The following is a 23,060-nucleotide window of genomic DNA, read 5'->3' on the forward strand; positions in this document are numbered from 1 at the left end:
GGGTGTGTGGAAGGTACCCTAACATTTTGGAAGCTGGTTGGTTGTCCTATCCTTGGCAGGATATGACCCATATAATTTAGTCTACTGCAGCAGTGATCTATTCAAACATCTACTGTTAAAGTAAGTTTAGTTAAACAACTTTAGATTTCCCCTTTCTCTGTGACAGTTTGATTTCAGAGTTGGTACATGTCAGTAGCAAGGGATGCAAGCAATTTGTAGAAAGGCTTGTGTCAGCAATATTTTAGAAAATTAAAATAGTTGTTTGGCTCGTTTTCTTCTAGAAGATTGCCATTTTAAAGTGGAGTACAAGTAGCTGGACTGCCTATTCACAGGTAAAAGAAGCTTTGCTGCAGCTGTCATCCTTAAGATGTTACTGGTGGAGGCCTCAAATGATCTTCATATTTACGTCTTTTTATTTTACCCATTAACAATGGAATAATGTCAAGGCAGGAAAAAAGGATGACATAAGGTACAGTAATCCAAGATTCATATTGTAACAGAAGAAGATACTTTTTATGACTTTACTGTCCAGGACCCCATCTTCCTATCATTTTAACTGTTCCTTTATCCATTGTTTATGCTCCTATTTGTTTAGTTGATGTACCGCATTGTGCTCTGAAAGTATTTTTGCTCTGAGATTTATGGTGGGATACGCTGAAAGCACTCATAAGTTTGTTGCATTGTTGTAGGCTTTAGTGTGAAATGGAAGTAGACAGCTGTTACTGCATCCATGTGACTGCCCTCCCTTAGCTGTTCTGAGTGTGGTGCAGTCAGTGGTAAGCTCTTTGTATAGTTCCATACCTTTGGTTTCTGATTCATTAAGGAGTCATCTTCTCTGTGTGTGCTGCTTTTGACTGACATAAGTGGCAAAAATTGCCCTTTGTAGCACATTATTAACCTTGGCAATGAGTCAATATCCTTGTGTAAATCATGCCAAGCTTTAATTGGAGTTGTTTTTCTGTGAACTGATTTACTCCCATCATTGGACAGCTTGGTTTCTCCTGTAAAACATGGAGTAACATTGCATCTGGCCAGACAGACTAGAGAGGGGATTGATTGCTGTGTAACTTCCAAAACCTGAAGTGTTAATCCTCGTGAAGGAGCTGTACCCATAAAAATGAGTCACTCTGAGGACATTAAAAAAAAAAAAAAAAAAAAAAAAAGGATCCTGTCATGTACTGTTATTGTGAGTACCACATAAAAATATGAATCTTAGGTGTTTTCTGCAGTGGATGCATACATTTTTCATTACTCTTTTGCTCTTGTCTGGGATACATCATCTGCTACAACCTGACTTCAGAACTTAGGAAGGGTAGAGCAAAGGTGGCAGCTAGAGGGTGCAATTATGAAGTGCAGTTGCTGCATTCTTTTCTTGTACTACTGGATGCTAGATTAGCCAGCTATAGTTCTGCCTAGCTGAAGTGTAATCTTTCTTACTGCTTTTTCTGTAGGCTTTTTGTTCTCATGCCTGTAGAACATCAAGCCTCCCCTTATTCGAGCGCATATCCATGTATTCAGAAACACTGGGAAATTCACCCGGTTTTAGGACAAAAACTGTCCAGAGTGGACCATCATTCAAGTGGCCATATAGGTACTCTGTGCCATTTCCAGCATCCAGACAATGAGGACATTTTCAGTAGCCCTAACACTGCCATGGGACAGGAAGTTGTTTAGCCCACATCACCCTGAAAACCCTCAATTACTTTTTTGTGAAAATGCGCTCTTTGCATTTGTGTTGAAGTCTACTTACCACCAAGTGGTGGCTTGGTGAACCTAATGTGCAGCCCAGGTTGCGTAGTGGCATCACAGCCTCTCCTTCAAAGGACTGTTACAGTGCTCAGCTTTCTCTGCATCCCCCTCTTCTACTGAGTGGGCATGCCCACCCTCCCCAGCCAGCTCCATCATACCCATGAGCCATTAATCTAATTTGAGTTGCCTGGTTTGTTATCAAGGCTTTATCCCTCTGTGTTACTAGATATGGGTGTAACTGCACCTTTTGAGCTGGGTTTAGGAGCTGAAGATCCTGGTGAAGCTGATGCCTGTCAGCTCCTTTGCAGGAACTCTGTGCTAGGGCAGAAGAATGCATGACTAAAGAGCTCAAGATTTTAAGAACAGCTTTGTGAACAGCCACATGGTACACGCACCTCTTTCTTCCCCCTACTGAAGATGACCTTCTTAAAGATCATCTGAGATGATGAGTACTCTCATATACTTTCTATTTTCAAGATAGCCTTTGGTAGCATGTATAATCTGTCATATTCCTTGGGTCTCAGCTGCTTATTTTAATCTTCATTTTTTTTTTGTTTTCCTCTTAACAGCACATTTGTGTTACCTTGATCAGATGGTAAAGAGGTAGAGAAAATATGACTTTTAACTTTTTTTTTTACCAATGGATGTGTAGATATGCAACTTCCACCATAGTAGCATACGTCTTTGGACTATCATTTACTGTAAATATGTGGCTGGTGCTAATAGTTACAGAAATTACCTAATGACATGCAACCCTGAAAATCTGTCAAGGCAAGTGTCACATCTAACTAATTTTTCAAAAAAAAAAAAAAAGTATATATACACAAACACACACACACACACACACACACACACACACACACACACACACACACACACACACAAAGTCTACTACAGAAACCCGAATGCAGACTTACCCAACTTCCAAAAGCTGAGATGAAAAGGCTGATGACCGCACAAGACAGACTCTCCACTCCAGTTAAGTAACCTCTTGGCCATCCGTACAAACAATATGCAACCCCACAACCCTCCTAACTAAATATACCAACTCCAAGATTGTACTACTGCAGGGGTAAGGGGAAAAGTTCAACAGGATGGCCAAGCGGTTACTTACCTGGAATGGAAAGTCTGTGTTCCAGGACATCGGTGTGGGGTTGTCGGCCTTTTCATCTCAGCATTTTGGAAGATGGGTAAGAGATCGTCCGGGTTTCTGAAGGGGACCCATATATACATGCTTACTTACACACACGCATATTTTCTGTTGTACTTTTTTAGTCTAATATGGAAGGTTGTATTTTGAAATCAATAAAAAGTGAATACATTTAAATAAAAACGATGCATGCCCTGATATTTTGGCAGAAGTTATATTTTCTAACTTTCCATTGATTATTGCAGAAAACAACAATACTATTGACTGAAGGATCATTTTTTCATAAAAGGAGAAATTATTATTTTCTGAGAGGTTGTGGAATTTCTGGGGAAGAGTTGTTGCATAATGGACATTTGATAGGCTGGTGACTGGTAATGTAAATTTTCCCCCCTTTTTTATGAGAATGCATTTTCCATTGTAGCGTTGCAGTGAACATAGGTATTAAGCGTTGTACAGCATTCTTTTAGAACCACTCATTTTTGGAGCATTTATATATTTTTCCCATGAGTTTTTCCTTGATGTTGGATGCTTGTAGTTGGTTAAAAAAGACAAAAATGAGGCATAGGTGTTCTGCTGCTCCTTTTGAAAATGCTACTTATTCTACTGGTATTTGAAAACTGTTGCACAGTATTGCCCTCTAGATGGCAGTATCGCATTGGCTGTAATTTTGATTCTGATTTTTTTTTTTTTTCTTTATAGGAAAGGGATGCCTATGTCCCACTGGCAGAGAGTGCTAGTAAGATGTACTTTATTATCACTGACTTGTCGAAAATTAATAATATGTACTGCTTCAGTCTGGCTGCATTCTTGCGCCTCTTCCAGCGGGCTCTGCAAACCAAAAAGGTATGCACCACTTTCGTCTTGTCAGCAGCAGTAATAAAAGTGGTCTTCATCTTGCTTGTATCACTGAATTGCATATTGAGGTACTTAATTACATAGAAACTGTTCATACATTGCAGATCCTAATTTTAAATTTTAAAGAGCTTTATCATTCTTCACTGTTTCAACACTTTGCACAAAATGGTCATTTTAATGCATCTGAGCTTATGCTTGTTAAATAAAGAAGCGCTAGTAGTTTTGATGACCATTTGCAATAATGTATATGTCATTGCATACTGTTAGAGCTATACCTGTCAAATCTTTTATCTGGTAAGCCTTGTAGATTGGAAGACACTCTGACTAGCACTTTAAAAAACGTAATTTAAACCTGGTATACATTTCAAAACCTCAGTCATAATGGGACCCATAAGTCATTCAGGTTTACCAAGGATCAGCTAGCTATAATGAGATTATGGCATTTATGTAGTAGTTAGTTCTGAAGGTCGGTCTTCCTTTTTAAAATAACATTGTTCTGTGATTGCTCTTCTTGATGTTGCCATCTCTTTCTCCTGCAGTTGTTGTGACTAGGACTCATTGCATTTGCACATACAACTCAGGGGTAGGTGGGAGAGCCCTTTTTTTGATCCTAGGATGGTACCAGAACATTCTGGGAGGTGAAGCCATGACATATATTTGATGCCCCTAAGTTCCAATGTGTATTCCACACAGGCTGTCTTATTTGCCACTTGGGAAAGGAACAAGATGTGGTCTCTGTACGTTTTCACAGGTTCATATGTGTGTACTAGGCTAATGGCCCTGGGGCCTTTGCAAGCCTAGCCATAGGATTAACCTGGCATAGTGCCACCAGACCTTAGTTCCCAGTGCCTCTGTCGAGTAAAGCCACTGGAGTTATCCCCGGGGTGAATTTTCTGTTTCCCATCCACTCATCACGATTTCTCTTGAAGAGTGTCAGCGAGGTGCTCTGCTTGACTTGTATGGGAAGTCTCTTTCATAGCATGCGCAGTCTCTGGGTTATGAACCTGCCTCTCCAGCATGTTCTGTTACTTGTGGTAATGAGGTTGAGGTCTCTGGAGTGTGTGGTGCGGAGGGATTGGGATTTCTTTAGATGTAGCATTTCTAACTGAGCTGGGTCAGACATGGCTTTGTAAGTCAAGCAGAGATTGCCTCTAAGTAGGCGATATGAGACAGAGAATAGTTGGAGTTTTTTGAGTCTGTCTATATAGGACGTGTTTAAGGCCTAGGATCCTCTTTGTGAGGTACTTTAGCGGGCTCTCCAGTTGTTGCAAGTGTCTAGTGAGATACATGCCAAATGGGGCATTGTACTCGATGATTGGCCTAATGAGGGAAGAGTAGAGGAGACAATTACCTATTTCTTCCTGGATGCAAAACCCTTAGTAATGAAATGTGCCACATAGAAGGACTTTCTGACTGCAGTGGCAATGTGATGATCAAAAGAGAGGTTGCTGTCAACCTGTGTTCCCAGATCTCTTATAATGCCTTCTGTGTTCAGTGGACTACCATCAATGTGGTAATTCATGGGAACCGATTTTTTCCCAAAGGGGATGATGATGCATTTTTTTGGCAGTGAGCTTAAGGCCATGGTTCTGACACCAGTCGTTTGTCTCAGTGAGGCCATTCTGTAGGATGTCAGCATCACTTGGGGAGTTAATAATAGCTTCCAACTTGCAATCATCTGTGAACTTTGTCAGCCAGAGTCCCTTTGTGTTGGCCTAGACTTCAGAGAAGTAGATACCAAACAGGAGGGGACCCAGGACCGAACCCTGTGGGACTCCACTCATGACTAGTTGGCAGTCTGACTTGGAGTCAGCTACTTTCACACTGTGGGTTCTATCAGTGAGACATTTTGCAACCCACATAGTGATATAGGGGTTGATGCCAAGCTTAGTGAGTTTTTCTGTTATTCTTGTTTATGTTTTAAAGGAAGATGTCATTTTACATACTTACTTACATGCAGTGCATTTTAGTACAGTGCATTTAGTGTCATGATTATGTGGCTTGACAAAACTCACTGTAAATTTGCAGGATCAAAAAAGGACAGAAAAAGTATAGCTAATAAAAATGTCCTGTATTTGTATGGCCTTTGGATTATTTTCTGGTTTATACTTGAATTCAGAAAGAATGACAGCCTATTGTAGGACCAGTGGGAAGGACTATCTCAGCAAACAACATGAGCCTGGAATTGTTTTACTTGAGACTTCAGCTGGAAGTCTGATTGGGACTTGTCATCTTAAGCGTCATTCTCCATTGTCTGAGGTCTGTTGAGATAAGGAATCATCTCTATTTGTGGACTTCCATTTTTGTGGAAGACTTGAGACTTTAGTAATTGCAAACCTGGCTTACTTTGTTATGGATGTATCCTGGAGTGCTCATGTTTCCATCCTCTCAGTTGATTAGATTTGCTTTGTTTTCACACAGTCTCATCATGGCGAGCAGTACCTCAAGTCACTTGCTGAGCGCCCAGGGATTCTAAAAACTGAGGCTTCTTGTCATAGGGCTTCCTCTCACCACATCTGGAAAGATGAGCCCTAATAGAGTAAAAGCTGCAGGATGAGCCCATACAAGAGTCTATGTTCTCTGTTTACAGAGGCATAAGGCAATTATTTGAATCTTGGCAGGAATTTGAGACATGATTATGGGCGTTTGTCCTTGGGTACTTTGGTTAGATATTGGAACCAGGTCACCTCCCCATTTGGCTTTCTGTGGAATTTTTGGGAGGCCTTTATTTCTGAGGTGGATAAAGCCTTGGAGTCACTAAGTTCATCAAGTTCTTCATGAGATTCTGTCTGTAGTGCATAAAGTCTTGCTTATCACTTGGCTCACGGTGCTCCTGGGGCATGTCTTTGGTGGTTGTTGGGTTTCTGATTATCCTTCCACTGGAAGCCAACCTTTGTTAATGGAGGTGCCCTGCTTTTACTGTTGCAGTCTGCTTGAGAGCTGATGTCTTGTATGAGACCTTGACAGACTCAGTTGATACCTCTTCTGTACTCTTGAGGGACCTTCATTATTTCCAGAGACCACATGCTTTTCTGTCTCAGCTGGTGGATAAGGTGGCTTGGAAGAGGGACAGGTCTACCAAAAAAAGATATATTTCAGTGCCACTTTAGGTCTCAGAGGTCTGAACTGTGTATCTCTTCTCTTTATTTTCCATGTTTTCATAACTGAATCAGTTATGGTATTGTTCAAGGCCATAGAGTAAGGCAGGATCTGTCATTGACTCTGTCCACTGCTATGGTGTGCAACCCCACCTTAGTTGCTCTCTTATTTCTATACTGTATTCTGTGTGTAAGGCAGCTATAACAGACCTGAGTCTCTAGTAAAGGCCATAGTTGAGGTTGCCCCTGCAGAACAAGCTGGGTAGTCTTATGTTTAATTCTTCTTTTGTCAGGAGCAGGCTTTGGGGGCAAGAATTACAGACTCCACTGAGTGCCTTTTTTGGGTAAAGGGTAGGCCCACCTTCTCATGGGGGAGGGGGCTGCTTCCTCATTGTCTGAGTTATTTTGATGTCCTTTCATATTACTGTTGCAGTACTCTTCACTGAAAGGATCTCTTGCCAAGGATAGCCCAGTATCTGACCGGTATACCAACTTCTTTAGATTTTATAGGCACTGTACATCATATATATACTTCCTGTGTAGGGCATAAAACTGATGTTTGGACACAAATACTCAAAACTTCTATGCAGCCATTATTGAACATCAGTCTGAGTGCCTGTGTCCTCTGCTGGTTACCAGTCATATTTAGATAAGTGCCCGATCAGGGTTTCTTCTCTGTTTTTTCCTCAATATCGTTGTTACTTGTGTTCAAGTTATCCAAGAAGGAAAAATGTCAGGACCATTGCAGCCAGTGCTTTTTTTGCCTAGATGCTTCCCAGGCAATACACAGTGTTGCATCTGCCAAGTATTTGTTCCTAAGATCCTCTGTAGTTGCATATCTTCCCTCTCCGTATACCTTGTGAACTGTTGGCTCAGGGTGTTATGGCAGAATCCTCCTATACTGAGGGACAGCTGTCTTCCAAGAAGAAGGCCAAAAAGTCTAGGCCTGATCCAGTCGCTGACCAGCCTCCACCAGGCATCTCTCTAGAAGCCAGTGAAAGCCCTGAGAACATCGGATGCTTGCAGTGGATTCCTGTCTTGCAACCCCTTTGGAAACCATCATGGATCCAAGTTCTTGCACGTCCTTTGAAGCTTTTTCGACTTCTGCTCCAGACGTTTGAGAGGGAAACATGGCTGATTATTTCTGAAAGGCCGAGGGGGATTCCTCTAATATTAGTCTGGGAAGAGATTCTTGTTGTGATCATTGAATCCTGCCAATGGACTGAGCTTCCAATAGTTGTTAAGGCGGCTGTCTCTAATGGATACAGACAACCTGTAAATGATTTGTCTCCCAGGCTCCTGCTTACACTTATCAAGGGTATCAGAACTTGTCAGAGATTTGGGATGCATGACTAGTCTTAAAAAGGCCCTTGTGGTTGTTAGCCTAGTGTAAGCACCTATGAACCTATAAAAACACAAGCATATTACCCCAGTTGCTAAAGATCCCCAATGTGAATGTCAGGATTTTACTCAAGGTTTGTTTAATGCCTTGATGGCCTTTAAATCTCCTCAAGGGGTTCATTCTCTGTCTACTCTTGTCTTCTTTGCCTGTTAAGATGACAAGGGAACCAGATTCTACAGATGAGGATCTAGATTCTGGGGAGGAATCCATTGCCTACTCTTCTCAAATTCCTTCTCTTCTATACTATGGCTCAGAGGAAGGAGGATTCTTTAATCCCAGATTTTCCCTTGGAATAATTATCCTCTGGGGATACTATTGTTCATATGATGGAGTACTTTCAGTGGGACTGCTCCCAGATCTCTGACATCCAAAAAGATACTGTGCACTTCTTCAAATGGAGTCTCCTAAGCTGCCTGCAGTTCCTCTTGTGTTAGCAGCACTTTGGACACCTTCTGTGCTGCCTCTGTAGCTCCTGACTCTCAACCCCTGGCCCCTAAGAAACCTGATGGGTTCTACAAAGTGCCTGAGGATGGAACATTTTTAATTATCCTTCTGCTGACTCTTCTGTGGTTTCAGTCTCTGCTGATAAGCCCTCTATTCTTTTGCCTTTTCCTAAGCTCCTTCTTTCTGATATGGATAGTAGTAGGGCTGTGTAAAAAAGTATATACTTGCTGCTACCTTGTCATTTTGACTGTTAATTACCAAACCCATATGATCGGGCAAGTCTTGGCTCTCCTTTCCTCAGGTAGCTAAGGTTGTGACTGATTTGCCTGATTCAGAAAGGAAAGCTTCATATCTTTACCTGTTTTGGTCTGCTTCCCAAGTCACTTGTCACTCCATAAAATGAAGTTATGATGCTGCTGCTGCTTTCAGTTCTGTTATGAGGAGTTATTCTTGGCTTCAACTTCAGGCTTTGCCTGATGGTGTTAACGCCAAACTTTTGAATACTTCACTGGGTAATAAAAATCTTTTTGGGACAGCTGCTGCCCTATTCAAGTCCCTCTATGATAAGGGTAAGGCCATGCAGGAACTCAAGCTTATTTTTGTCTCCCTTATACCTACATTTCAGAGTATTTGCCTTTCTGAATCTGCCTTTGATCATAGGTAGACTTGCCAATCTTGTAAAGGTAAGAAGGGGTCCAGGCATATTCCTTCTGCAAACTCCACTCAGATTCCTACTTCTTAGAAGCCTTTCTTTCAGGAAAAGCCTGTTTGTATTTGATATTTTGCCTTCTCTTCCCCTTGAAAAGGTTCCTTTCTCTTTCTGCCTTTCTCTGTCTCTCCATAATTGACAGTAGACCACCTCAGGCTCTTAGGTGCCCGTCTATCATTTGTCAGTGATATTTCATGATATGGAAATCCCCCCCCCCCCCCTTTACAGGTATTCTATAGTCTCCTCCAGACCGACACTCTCTTTTCCCAGAGGATTTGTATTCATTTTTGAATCAAGGCACCATTCAACCTGTTCCACCCACGAAGTGAGAAGAGGGTTTTATTCCAGGATGTTTTTGGTTCCTCGGAAGGAGGGGATCTGGAGACCAGTTCTGGATGTCTCCCTCCTTTACACTTTGCTACTTTGCTCAAGGTTCCTTCTTTCAAGATGCTGTCTCCTCAGACTTTGTTTCCTCTTCTTCTCCCCCAGGTCTTCTTGATCTGTCTAGTTCTCAGTGATGTCTGTCTTTGCATCCCTGTTCACCCTCTGTTCAGAACATTTTTAAATTTCTTAATTTCTTCCTCTCATTTTCATTTTTTTTCTTTGCCCTTTGGCCTTTCTACTCTCCCAAAGGTATTCACAAAATGCCTTGCTCCTGTTGCCTTTTGCAGGCGTTGAAGGATGCAGAATGTTCCCTTATCTAGATGACCTGCTAATTCAGGCTGCTTTTCCCAGCAGTCTTCTAAAGATAATCACTTCACCACTTGTCTTTTACATAGTCTGGGGTTCACCATCAATCTTAAGAAGTCGGTGCGTACTCACTCCCAGGATCATATTTTTTCTCAGCTGCAGGATCCAGACCATTCCCATGTTGGCCTGTTTTCCTGCTCCCAAGGTTTTGTCTCTGACAGTCTTTTACCAGTCTTTCCTCTGTCCTCTATCACAGTCAGGGAATTTCACAGGATTCTGGCATTTATGGGCTCCACCATTTCCCATGCTTCCTCTAGCCAGACTCCATATGAGGAAGCTGCAGTGGTACTTCAGATTGGTGTGGCTTCAACATTGCCACCTCTGGAGTTCCCTGTTCTTTTGCTTACTTGTCTCAGTCTCGAGCTCCATTGGTGGAGTCAGCAAATTTCTCTTGGTCTGGGTCTGCCTTTTCATGCTTCATTCCCTTCCCAAGAACTGTTCACAGACGCCTCACACCAGGAGTGGTGTGCTTCTTGTGGCCCTCTGAAAGTTCATCAGAGGTCAGACCATATCAACATAAAAGAGATGAGGATTCTTCTTCTGGCTCTACATGCCTTTCATTCCCTTTTTTTCTCCCTGGTCCCCTGAAAATCTTCACGTAGAGTACTGCCATAATGTTGTATATTAACAAGCATGGGGTTCAAGGTCTTATCTCCTTTGCAGACTAGCTCTTCAGGCATGGGATGTGGCTTTCAGTTATCAGGTGACTCTTCAGGCAAATCCAACAAGAGAAACCAGGAACTAGACAAGAAAAACTGATGGAGGTCCAGGGAGCACACAAGTCCAGTATAAACTACAAGCTGGTAGCAACCACCAAAGATTTATTGAGCAAAAACAGCAGTCAAGCGCTTTCGTCTTACATCAAGACTTCATCAGAACTGCAGTAATCACATAAACCACACAATATAAAGGAACATCCTGTAGTCATGTGGTTAAAACCGACCAATACAAATAATGCTTAAAAAATTAATTAATTAAAAACTTGAAAGATTGAAAATGTACTAACAGTTTGAAACTGTGTATGAGTGAAAAAACAGAGTAAACATATTACAACAATATATAGACAACAAATTATAAATATGACTGATGAATTACCCCTCCATACTTTTCCATTTTAGGATTGGGGTAATGGAACACCAGTCATTAAGCCCAAGGGGAGTAAGGGCATCACACATCAAAAGCCAGTTTAATTCCTTTCTGTTGAGGTGTTCTTCTGTACTAAAACCCCCTGAATCCCATTCCATATAGTCCAACACTACAAACTTAAAGTACAAGGGATTGTTGTTCTCTTTCTTGATGTCATTCAAGTGTTCATAAATTCTTTCTTTCAGCTTACGGCTAGTCTTTCCAATGTAGAATGCCTTACAACATTGACAAAGAGCTCCATATACTACCCCCTTGGATATACAGTTGAAGTGTTTTTTTTACCTTATATTTCCTATTCCTAATGAAAAATGAGTTGCACAATAAAATATGCTGACAATAATTGCAATGATTGCATTTGTACATGCCCTTAGGTCTACTTGAACAACTCATGTCACCTTTCATTTCTAAAAGGTTCTTAAAAGAGTTGCTCTTTCTGAACACAACCTTTGGCTTGACCCCAAACAATTCTTTGCCTTCACTGATACTCATCACAATTGGCCAAAACCTGCACACCATGTCCACCACATGATAGATGTTAACAGAAAAAGTGACTATTAGTGAACGTTCAAAAGAGACAATTGATGGCTGTGTTTCTTTAGACAAGCTGTTACCAGCCAAATGGTCATCAGTTTGACCACCAGCTTGTTCAACCACGATTCGTGGGCATCACAACGTTATGGCAGCCTGTTCACTAGTTAATTCCCCTTTGAGGGACATGAACAGTGGATTTGAAAATGGGGAATTTTTACATGACACCACTTATGCAATGACCAATTTACTTTGTGAAGCTGATGCCAATGACTTTAGTATTTCAAGTAGTCAGTTTCCCAGATGTAGTGCAGTTGACACAGACTTTGGGACGAATTTTGGAGCATTGCAAAAGGATGTTCTGAACAGGGGGGATCCAGTCATTAAGTTAGTTAGTGAGTCACAGCTGGATGACTGTCCTGAATCCTTGAATAATTCAGCTGCAAATTTTGTTCATTTTGACACTGTTAATATGGTTGCTATTGAACCTGCTTTACAGGTATCAACATTTATTGGGTCTAGTTCTAGCTTGTTTTCCGATATTGAAAATATGGTTATCCCTAACAGTTTTGGGGCGGTACCAGTTTGTATTCAAAATACAGATAATGATTTTTCAGTGTTTAATTTTTCAAGTTTCAACATTACAACTGAGCATGCCAATGTGTTAAGCAAAGGGTTGAGTTTCGTGCCGGCTAAGGAGTCGGATTTGGCTGAGGTTTTGATCGATTTAAAATTGTTTACACGTAAGCTCAATTTGGCACTCTGTTTCAAAACTGACTCCTTGAACTCTAACACAAACCCCAACAAACCTCTCAAAAAAGCTAGTTTATTCAACCTACCTTTAAATAGCTGATTATCTCTGTTTGAGAAAATGTATGAATTAGAAATTCGGAAATCTTTTTCAAAAAACTAGATAGAGACTACAACTTACCCATTGAGGAGGCATTGTTGTTCAAAGAATTATGTAGCAACAAAAGTATTAGGATTATGAACAAGGGTAGGGGGATAGTTGTGATGGACGTCAGTGTCTGTAGTAATTGTATGCATGAGTTGCTTTTCACCGAGACTTCTGTCCAGATATCGAAGAATGAGCCCAGTGTTGCTATTCAAAAATTGATATCTGTCTTTATGACATGGTTATGCAGGGGCAAGTTAACAGTGACACATACGATTATTTACTCAATCAGCATCCAGTGGTAGCGGGCATTTTTGGGATACCCATAATCCATAAAGATCTCCAAAATCTACCTTTGAGACCCATAGTGGATGCGGGCAGAAGCAAGGCCCTCTACACAGCCAGATATGTGGATAGCCTACTAAAACCATCAGCCATTGAAGTGTTACATATTTGTAAGGATTTTTGGGATTTTTTGACCAGACTAGCGAAGCTCAAGTTCTCGGGTGATTGTATTTTGGTCACAACAGATGTCCAAAATTTATATTCTGTCATTCCCCACAAGGTAAGGTTGGAGTGGTTGGAAAGTATTCATTCTGACATAGGACTGTTGTTGAATAATAATATTAACACAGCTTGTACACTTATGGATCTGGTTTTGACCAACACATTTTTTTTTATTTTGAAGGCCAGTTGTTCAAACAGACGAGTGGGGTGGCCATGGGGGCTTCTTGCGCCCCAAGCTTTGCCAACTTAGTCATGGCTTATTGGGAGAAGCATTTTGTATTCAACAGTCCTTTTGCAGAATGTTGGTCATTCTATATTAATTTCCTGGATGATATTTTTATCGTCTGGGACAATTCTGCCGCAAAATTGAACGAATTTCTCGAGTATATCAATGGTAGTAGATCTTTCCTAAAGTTTACTCATATGTTTGACCATGATTCAGTGGCCTGTTTGAATGAATTGGTAACCAAGGATTATTCAAGAAATTGTTTTTGTTCCAACATCTACCACAAAAAACTTTTTCCAACTCTTACCTCCATTTCGATAGTTGTCAGCCACAATTTCAGAAGAGTCAAGGGGCAGTTGGTCAGACTTGCTCATATGATTTCCGATGATGCCACCTTCACTGTTGAAATAGACAAATAGATTGGCATGTTCAGTAAAAGAGGTTACCCCCATGAGTTATTGGACAGTATTAAGGAAGAAGTCCAGGGTAAGATGAGGAATTTTTTTTACAAATTGCTACTGCCTATTCCTGGTGATCAAACTGATGACCATTTGGCTGGTAATAGCTTGTCTAAAGAAACACAGCTATCAGTTGTCCCTTTTGAACGTTCACTAATAGTTATTGTTTCTGTTAACATCTATGATGCAGTGGACACAGGCACAATTTTTGGCCAATTGTGATGAGTATCATCATCCTCTTTCGGCTTTTCCCGTTAGAGGTCGCCACAGCGGATCATCTCTTTCCATTTCTTCCTATCCTCTGCATCTTGGTCCGTCACACCAACCGCCTGCATGTCCTCTCTCACCACGTCCATAAACCTTATCTTAGGCCTTCCTCTTTTCCTCTTACCTGGCAGCTCCATCCTTAGCATCTTTTTGCCAATATACCCATCATCCCTCCTCAGCACATGTCCAAACCAACGCAATCTCGTCTCTCTTGCTTTGTCTCCAAACTGTCCAACATGAGCTGACCCTCTAATATACTGATTCCTAATCCTATCCATCCTAGTCACACCGAGTGCAAATCTTAACATCTTTAACTCTGCCACATCCAGCTCTGACTCCTGCCTTTTGTCAGTGCCACTGTCTCCAACCCATATAACATAGCTGGTCTCACTACCCTCTTGTAGACCTTCCCTTTCACTCTTACTGGTACCCGTCTGTCACAAATCACTCCTGACACTCTTCTCCACCCATTCCACCCTGCCTGTACTCTCTTCTTCACCTCTCTTCCACATTCACCATTACTCTGAACTGTTGATCCCAAGTACTTAAACTCGTCCACCTTTACCAACTCTACTCCCTGCATCCTCACCATTCCTCTACCCTCCCTCTCATTTACACACATATACTCTGTCTTAGCCCTGCTGACCTTCATTCCTCTGCTCTCTAGAGCATATCTCCACCTCTCCAGAGTCTCCTCAACCTGATTCCTACTCTCACTACAGATCACAATGTCATCTGCAAACATCATAGTCCACGGGGCCTCCTGTCTGATCTCGTCTGTCAACCTGTCCATCACCACTGCAAATAAGAAAGGACTCAGAGCTGATCCTTGATGTATTCCCACCTCCACCTTAAATGGATCTGTCACTCCCACTGCAGTCCTCACCACTGTCACACTACCCTCGTACATATCCTGTACCACTCTGTTACATACTTCTCTGCCAATCCCGACTTCCTCATACAATACCACAACTCTTCTCTAGGCACCCTGTCATATGCTTTCTCCAAGTCTACAAAGACACAATGCAACTCCTCCTGACCTTCTCTGTATTTCTCCAATAACACTCTCAGAGCAAACATTGCATCTGTAGTGCTCTTTCCTGGCATGAAACCATACTGCTGATCACTAATCATCACCTCCCTTCTTAACCTAGCTTCTACTACTCTTTCCCATAATTTCAAGCTGTGACTGATCAGTTTTATCCCTCTGTAGTTAATGCAGCTCTGCACATCACCCTTGTTCTTAAAGATAGGTACCAAAACACTTTTTCTCCACTCCTCAGGCATCCTCTGACTTTCCAAAATTTCATTAAACAATCTAGTTAGAAATTCCACTGCCATTTCTCCTAAGCACCTCCATGCTTCCATTGGTATGTCATCTGGGCCAACAGCCTTTCCATTTTTCATCCTCTTTATAGCTGCCCTTACTTCCTCCTTGCTAATCTGTTTCACTTCCTGATTCATTATCCCCACATCATCCAGCCTTCTCTCTCTCTCTCATTCTCTTCATTCATCAGCCTCTCAAAATACTCTTTCCATCTACTCAACACACTCTCCTCTCTTGTGAGTACCTTTCCCTCACTATCGTTTATCACCCTTACTTGCTGAACATCTTTCCCAGCTCTGTCCCTCTGTCTAGCTAATCGGTACAGGTCCTTTTCTCCCTCTTTAGTTTCCAATCTCTCATACAACTCCCCATATGCCTTATCCTTAGCTTTCGCCACCTCTCTCTTTGCCATGCACCTCATCTCCTTATACTCATGTCTACTTTCTTCATCTCTTTGACAATCCCACTTCTTCTTCGCCAGCCTCTTCCTCTGTATACTCTCCTGTACTTCCTCATTCCACCACCAGGTCTCCTTGTCCTCCTTCGTCTGTCCAGATGTCACACCAAGCACCTTTCTAGCAGTCACCCTTACTAGTTCTTCTGTAGTTACCCAGCTATTTGGTAACTCTCCACTGCCTCCCAGTGCCTGTCTTAACTCTTCCCTAAACTCCACTTCACAATCACCCTTTTTTAACTTTCACCATTTAATCCTTGGCACAGCTTTCACACTCCTCCTCCTCTTCTTGATCACCAACGTCATTCTACAGACCACCATTCTATGCTGCTTAACTACACTTTCCCCTGCCACCACTTTACAGTCTCCAATCTCCTTCAGACTGGCCCTCCTACATAGGATGTAATCCACCTGTGTGCATCTTCCTCCACTCTTGTATGTCACCCTATTTTCCTCCCTCTTCTTAAAATACGTATTCACCACAGCCATGTCCATCCTTTTTGCAAAATCCACAATCATCTGACCTTCTGCATTCCTCTCCTTAACACCATACCTACCCATCACTTCCTCATCCCCTCTGTTCACTTCACCAACATGCCCATTAAAGTCCGCTCCAATCACTAATCTCTCACCCTTGGGTACACTCACCATAACGTCATCCAACTCACTCCAACATTTCTCTTTCTCATCCATCGCACACCCAACTTGTGGAGCATAATGCACTAACAACATTCATCATTACACCATCAATTTCGAGCGTCATAAACATCACTCTTTCAGACACTCTCTTCACGTCTAAAACACTCTTGGCATATTGTTCCTTTAGTATAACCCCTACCCCATTTCTCCTGCCATCCACACCATGATAAAACAATTTTAACCCGTTTCCTAAACACCTGGCCTTACTTCCCTTCCATCTGGTCTCGTGCACACACAATATATCAACCCTCCTTCTCACCATCACATCAGCTAGCTCTCTTCCTATACCAGTCATACTGCCAACATTCAGAGTTCCTACCCTCACTGTGATGAGTATCAGTGAAGGCAAAGAATTGTTTGGGGTCAAGCCAAAGGTTGTGTTCAGAAAGGGCAAGTCTTTTAAGAACCTTTTAGAAATGAAAGGTGACGTGAGTTGTTCAAGTAGACCTAAGGGTATGTACAAATGCAATCATTGCAATTATTGTCAGCATATTTTATTATGCGACTCATTTTTCATCAGGAATAGGAAATTTAAGGTTAAAAAAAAACACTTCAATTGTATATCCAAGGGGGTGGTATATGGAGCTCTTTGTCAATGTTGTAAGGCATTCTGCACTGGAAAGACTAGTTGTAAGCTAAAAGAAAGAAATAATTTATGAACACTTAAATGACATCAAGAAAGAGAAGAACACCAATGCCTTGTATAGACATATTTCAGGTTTTCCTGACCACCACTTCAGGTTTGTAGTGTTGGGCTATATGGAACGGGATGCAAGGGGTTTTAGTACAGAACAACACCTCAACAGAAAGGAATTAATCTGGATTTTGATGTGTGATGCCCTTACTCCCCCTGTGCTTAATGACTGCTGTTCCATTACTTCAATCCTAAAATGGAAAAGTATGGAGGGATAATTCATCAGTCATCTTTATAAGTTGCTGTATATTTATTTACCGGGAAAGTCCACTAGGCCTAAAAGATCCCATTTTCGGTGGATGCACGGGGAGATGAGCTCCAACAAGAACATAGATGCAGAAAAAAAATTAAACATTAATTGGTACAGACGTAGAAACAGTGTTACACATAGTGGTTACAGTAATATATAACAGAATATATACATAAGTCAGGAATTTAGTTGGTTTGATTACAGTAACATATACAGACTATATACATAAAAGCAGGAATTTAGTTGGTTGCCAGATGAATTCAGAGTGGTAAAACGGAGATAAATTAATCAGCATTATTGTATCGGTATCAACAAGTGATGAAAGGAAAAAAAATAATAAATATGGAGAAAGTATCATCAGTCACTAGTAGTAAAAAGCATAGGAATTTAGTTAAAATATAAGGAGAAGGAAGAGGTTAGGTTATAGAGCAGGTACATAGCCAGAAAGAGTTGAGATGATTTTTTAGTGTTTGTTTGAAGATGGTGGTGCTGCCCATGTTTCTTATAGAAGGAAGAAGCGAGTTTCATAGTTTGGCAATGGTGAAGGAGTAGAGCAGTTGACCTGCCAGTAAGGTGTGCTTTTCTACTTTTAGAAGTAGATGATTTTCAGATCTTAGTTGCCTGCTGGGTTGGTGTATACATTGTTGTAATATGTTTGGCTCTGTTATTTCACTCATACACACTGTTTCAAACTGTTAGTACATTTTCAAGTTTTTAATTAATTAATTATTTTTTTAAGCATTACCTCACGACTACAGGATGTTCCTTTATATTGTGTGGTTTATGTGATTACTGCATTTCTGATGAAGTCTTGATGTAAGACGAAAGTGCTTGACTACTGTTTTTGCTCAATAAATCTTTGGTGGTTGCTACCAGCTGTGTGGTTTATACTGGACTTGTGTGCTCCCTGGACGTCCATCAGTTTTTCTTCTCTCACTGTTCAGGCAGTTTGCATTCCTTCAGAAGATAATCTAGTGGCAGACTCAGAGCAGGTCCAGAACACAGGCTCGCAAGTGGATGCTTCACTGTACACAGTCCATTGTTGGGGTATTCCCCTCACAAAGATCTTTTTGCATTGCCTCTGGACAGACAACTTTCCTCTATTCTGTTTGAGAGTACCAAGTCCTCTGACTTGGAAAGTGGATGCCCTGTCTTTTCCCTGGAAGGGAATGTTTCTGTATGCCTTTCCTCCCCTTTCTCTGCTGCCAAGAGTTCTGCACAAGATCAAGCAGGACTCTCCCAAAATCTTGTTGATGTCTCCCTTTTGGCCCAAACAGCACTGGTTCCCCCTTCTTTTCATCCATCCAAGGGCAGTCACCACAAGTTACCTCACTGGGTGGATCTTCTCATACAAGACAAGGGATCTATTATCCATCCTCACCTGTCTACTCTTCAAATGACACTGTGGGTGATATGGTTTTGATCCTTTTTAGGCATCTCTTTTCTAAGGATGATGTTCGTGCTCTGCAGGAGGGCAGGAACGCACAACCAGAAAATCAGGTATGTCTAAGGGGTAAAGATTTTCTTTTTGGTACCTGTCTCGCCATCAGGATCCCTTTTCAGTATGGGTTCCTCTGATTCTGTCTTATTTGTGTCATCTGCACCTTGCTGGCTTGGCATATTCTTCTTCAGTTAAAGCTCAGTTCTTCGTTGTCACTGCTTGTTTACCCATGAATTCTCCTTTGGCCTCTCAGTTTGACGTCAAGTAATTTCTTAAAGGCGTCCTTCATGTCAGGCCCACAAGAAAGCCTATTCTTGCTTCTTGGAACCTTAATTTTGTTCTTGAAAAGTTGACTCGGGCTCCTTTTGAACCTGCTAGTTCAGCTTCCTTGTAACTTTGTATGTGGAAATCTGTTCTGCTGTTGGTTCTTACTTCTGCCAAGAGAGTGTCTGAGCAGGCCATTCTTTTTTTAATTTTCACAGAGACAGGGTGTCTCATCTTGCTAATCTATCTTTTATGCCAAGGTGTTTAATGAATCAGTCTGTTCAGCTGCCTTCCTTTTTTCCTTCTCAGCAGTATTCCATTCAGAAGGTTCTCCACAACTTGGACCTGGATTGGCAGCTCAGATATTGTTTGGGTAAAACAAAGGTTATTCACAAATCTGAGCAACTTTTTTTTCTTTTCATCCTAGGGCTTTGGGTTTAGCTGTTTCAAAGCAAACCATCTCCTCCTGAATCTCTAAAACCATTTCTCTTTGTTATTCCTTTCATGGCAAATGTCTTTCTTCATCTGTAAAGGTACATTCTACTAGGGTGGTTGCCTTTTCTGATGCCTATTTCAAGGGTTTGGATACTAATTCCATCCTTGCAGCTGCTACTTTGTCCTCTGTTCATACTTTTATTAAGCATTACAAATTGGATGTTGTTTCCAGGGCCAGGACAGGTTTTGCCAGGGCTATTCTGCATGGGTTTGTAGAGGGCTCTCCAGTGTCTTACTCCTCCCGGTCTTCTTCTTAGCTCTTGTACTTTCCCGTCAGTGAAGTATACTGCAACAGTGGTATGGAAAGACAAGTACAGTTTTGTAAAATTTTACCATTACAGTAGCTGTCCTCCTCTTCACTATTGCAATATTTGGTCCCTCCATCCCCCTCCCCCATTATGGCTCTTGCTCCTGTCTTTTCCTAAGCTCTTGGATGAGGGACTATCTGATTTTTTTTCTTCTGAATGTAGATGTCCTACGTTGTCCTTGGGAGTATTCTGTTCCTCCTGGGGCATTTCATTTCTGAGTATTTGCACCATGTCATCTTATTGCCCTATGCGGGGAGTGTGTCAGTGAGGTATGTCACCTATAAAATCTAAATTCTTTGGTATATTGGCTGGACATTGGGCCATCTTTGGCAGGTGATCCCTCCAGTGAATAATACTACAGCAGTAAAGAGAAGGGCATCTACTGTTATGGTAAGATTTTGGACAACTACTTTCTTCAAGGAGGAAGAAGAGGCCATACAGAAATTTTCAAACATCCCTTGCTTGCCTTTGTGCCATCATTGGATAGATTCTCTTATGTGTACTTGCTTATTCTCCCTTTCATGCATTGGGCTGTTATATGGCATTGTAGAGGAGATGTTGCCCTGTTCACAACCAGGAGAGCTGTTTGCTATTGATGGTGTTTGTGGTACTTCCTGTAGCACATTGCCCAGTTGTCTTCCTTTACTAGTTTCTGTTGGTTCAGTTTCTTTCATAGACATTCTGAGAAAGAACTATGGAGTAGGCCATAGCATCACTGTCTGATAGAAGAAGGAAACTCCTTGATGTTATTTTGTCCTATCTCGCCGTAATTCTTGCTGGTTGGGTTCAGAACCGAGCATCAGTTCCGACTCGGCCTAATACAAAAGCTTCAGAGCTTCTACTGGCTCGAGGCTAACCCCTATCCCATGATGCACCAGGTAAGATACCCAGATCTCATTTGCCATTCAAGCGATCGAGAAGTGTTCCTGCTGGCTCATCAGCTAAGTATTGTTTTGTTGGATTTCTTGTAGAAATTTTCTTCAAAGTCCACTTAGTTCTCCCTCTCAGTGTGCGATAGACACCTATTTATTCTGTTGTAGTGTAGTTCCTTTTCCTAATTCTAGAGAGAGATCCGTTTAACTTAGAGGGCCGCTCCCCTTTCCTTGTGGTTTTTTTTCCCGTGAAGAATCCGTTTTGGTTAGAGGATCCTTCACCTTCATAGTTATACCATTGTTTTCTGCCTTTGTTGTGTTTAAAAAAAAAAAAAAAAAAAAAAAAAAAACGAGAGAAGTTTTGTTAAGAGTTCCGTAGAGTAGTGCTAGATTGGCTTACCGTCCTTTGGCTTCTGGTGTGTTACACCTAGTAGTAGGCTCTGTAGTTAGCATTAGAGCCGTGTTGTTGATTTTTGTATATTAGTATTAGAGAGTTTGTTTAATGGTAAAGTGTTCTCAGCCTTTTGCCTTCACCCTTTGCTGTTCAAGATGTCAAAAGAAAAAGAACATAAGCTGTTGGGTTTTAAAAAATGTGACCAGTGCACCCAAGAAATGTCTCTTACAGATGGCCACACTAGCTGTGTGTGTTGTCTCGGCGCCATCCACTTTGCGGGATCCTTGCACCATCTGTCATGGGTTTAGCAGAAGAATGCTTCAGGAGCATCAAAACAAATTGATGATTAGAGGCTTACTGAAAGGTCCTTTCCAGGAATCATTAGAGAGCTCCAAGCCTACTTCTCCATCTTCTTCGCATTCAAAAGACTATAAGAGACCTGCCATTGCGACTCCAGGTTCGGAGCCAAGGGCTCTTGGCTCTGATAGACAGGAATCTTACTCTTCGGCTCCATTAGTGTCTACAGAGCTGCTAGAGGTACGGAGTAGGAGATGGTCTCCTATATTGGAGCTGGTTACACCTGTATTAAGATCTCCCATTTTGGAGAGGGCTGGATCTCCCTCATTATCTTCCCATTCTTCCAGGAGTTTATCTGATGATGATGTAGAGTGGGTGGTGAAGAGATTACTAAAGATACTGGCACTAGCAAAAATTTTATTGTCTCCGACGCCAAAGGATTCGGGACCATCAAAAGCACCATCTCCAATTCCTCCTCTGATCATGGTGGTTTCGGAGCCAGAGAGGATGGATCCGATAGTAGTGGAACCATTGGTACTGGGAGGGACTTCCCTTAGATTCATCGGTTCCAGCATCTGCTCCGTCCTCCTCAGGTCCTTCGGATCCCGAGGAGTCTGGAGGGCCGACGCTCACCTATTGGGTCCAGGGAGGGGAGTCGGCGCAAACAGTTGTCCGAGCCGACTCTACCCCTCGCCACCTCTGCGAAGTTGAGCTCGGCTCCTACATCAGCTTCGGAGCCACCCGCTCTGCCCTGGAGTCGATCCTTGGCATCTACCGAATGGAGGATCTCTTCAGTGTGGATTGAGGGGGCTTTTGAGCAGACGGAGAGAGTGCTGTCATCCCAGACAGCTCCACTCTCGGAGCCATCTTCTCTTCCCTCACAGGCGCTGGAGTCAGTCTCTTCTTCACTTACTTCTCCCCAGCGTAGAGGCCCAGAGCCCCAGGCAGCCCCTTCAGGCGGCATTGTCTCCTCCGAAGCTTCACCAGAGTATCCCTCTGAGGAAGTTCCTCGGAAGACACTGTGCAAGAGGAAGCACTTAGACTCGCCTGAGTCTGTCACTTCAGATACCGATTTGGATGAATCTGAAGGGTCCCCATGGTCCCCCTGTGAGGATGTCTCTTTCTCTGACATCCTTGAGATCCTGAAACAGAGGGGTGGCTGGAAGCCCATCAACCCTTCAGAGGATGAATCGGTATACCTGGAAGCTTTTGGGTCTTGCCCTTCCACCTCCTGGGTGACTACCCCCGTATGACCAGCTTTTAAGTGTCATATCCTGCAAGGCATGGACATCACTTGATACAGTGGAACCTGTTCCCTGGAGGCCGAATAAATTTTTTACTGCCCCTACAGAGAAGGAGTTCCTGACAAAGGGTGTCCCTG

General features: G+C 42.1%; 1 protein-coding gene across 2 annotated transcripts in view; it reads left to right on the forward strand.

Moving 5' to 3' along the window:
* The window catches only part of DYNC2H1 (dynein cytoplasmic 2 heavy chain 1), a 6,555,988-nt gene that overhangs the window by 4,924,232 nt on the left and 1,608,696 nt on the right, over positions 1-23,060 (forward strand). For both annotated transcript variants that reach the window (XM_044072582.1, XM_044072581.1), the window contains one exon: positions 3,599-3,742. In XM_044072582.1, the coding sequence (XP_043928517.1) occupies positions 3,599-3,742 (144 nt within the window). The remainder of the gene's footprint in view (positions 1-3,598; positions 3,743-23,060) is intronic.

The sequence above is a fragment of the Protopterus annectens genome, chromosome 5.part0, assembly GCF_019279795.1.
Source record: "Protopterus annectens isolate FY-2018-M chromosome 5.part0, PAN1.0, whole genome shotgun sequence".
NCBI classification, from domain to species: domain Eukaryota; kingdom Metazoa; phylum Chordata; order Ceratodontiformes; family Protopteridae; genus Protopterus; species Protopterus annectens.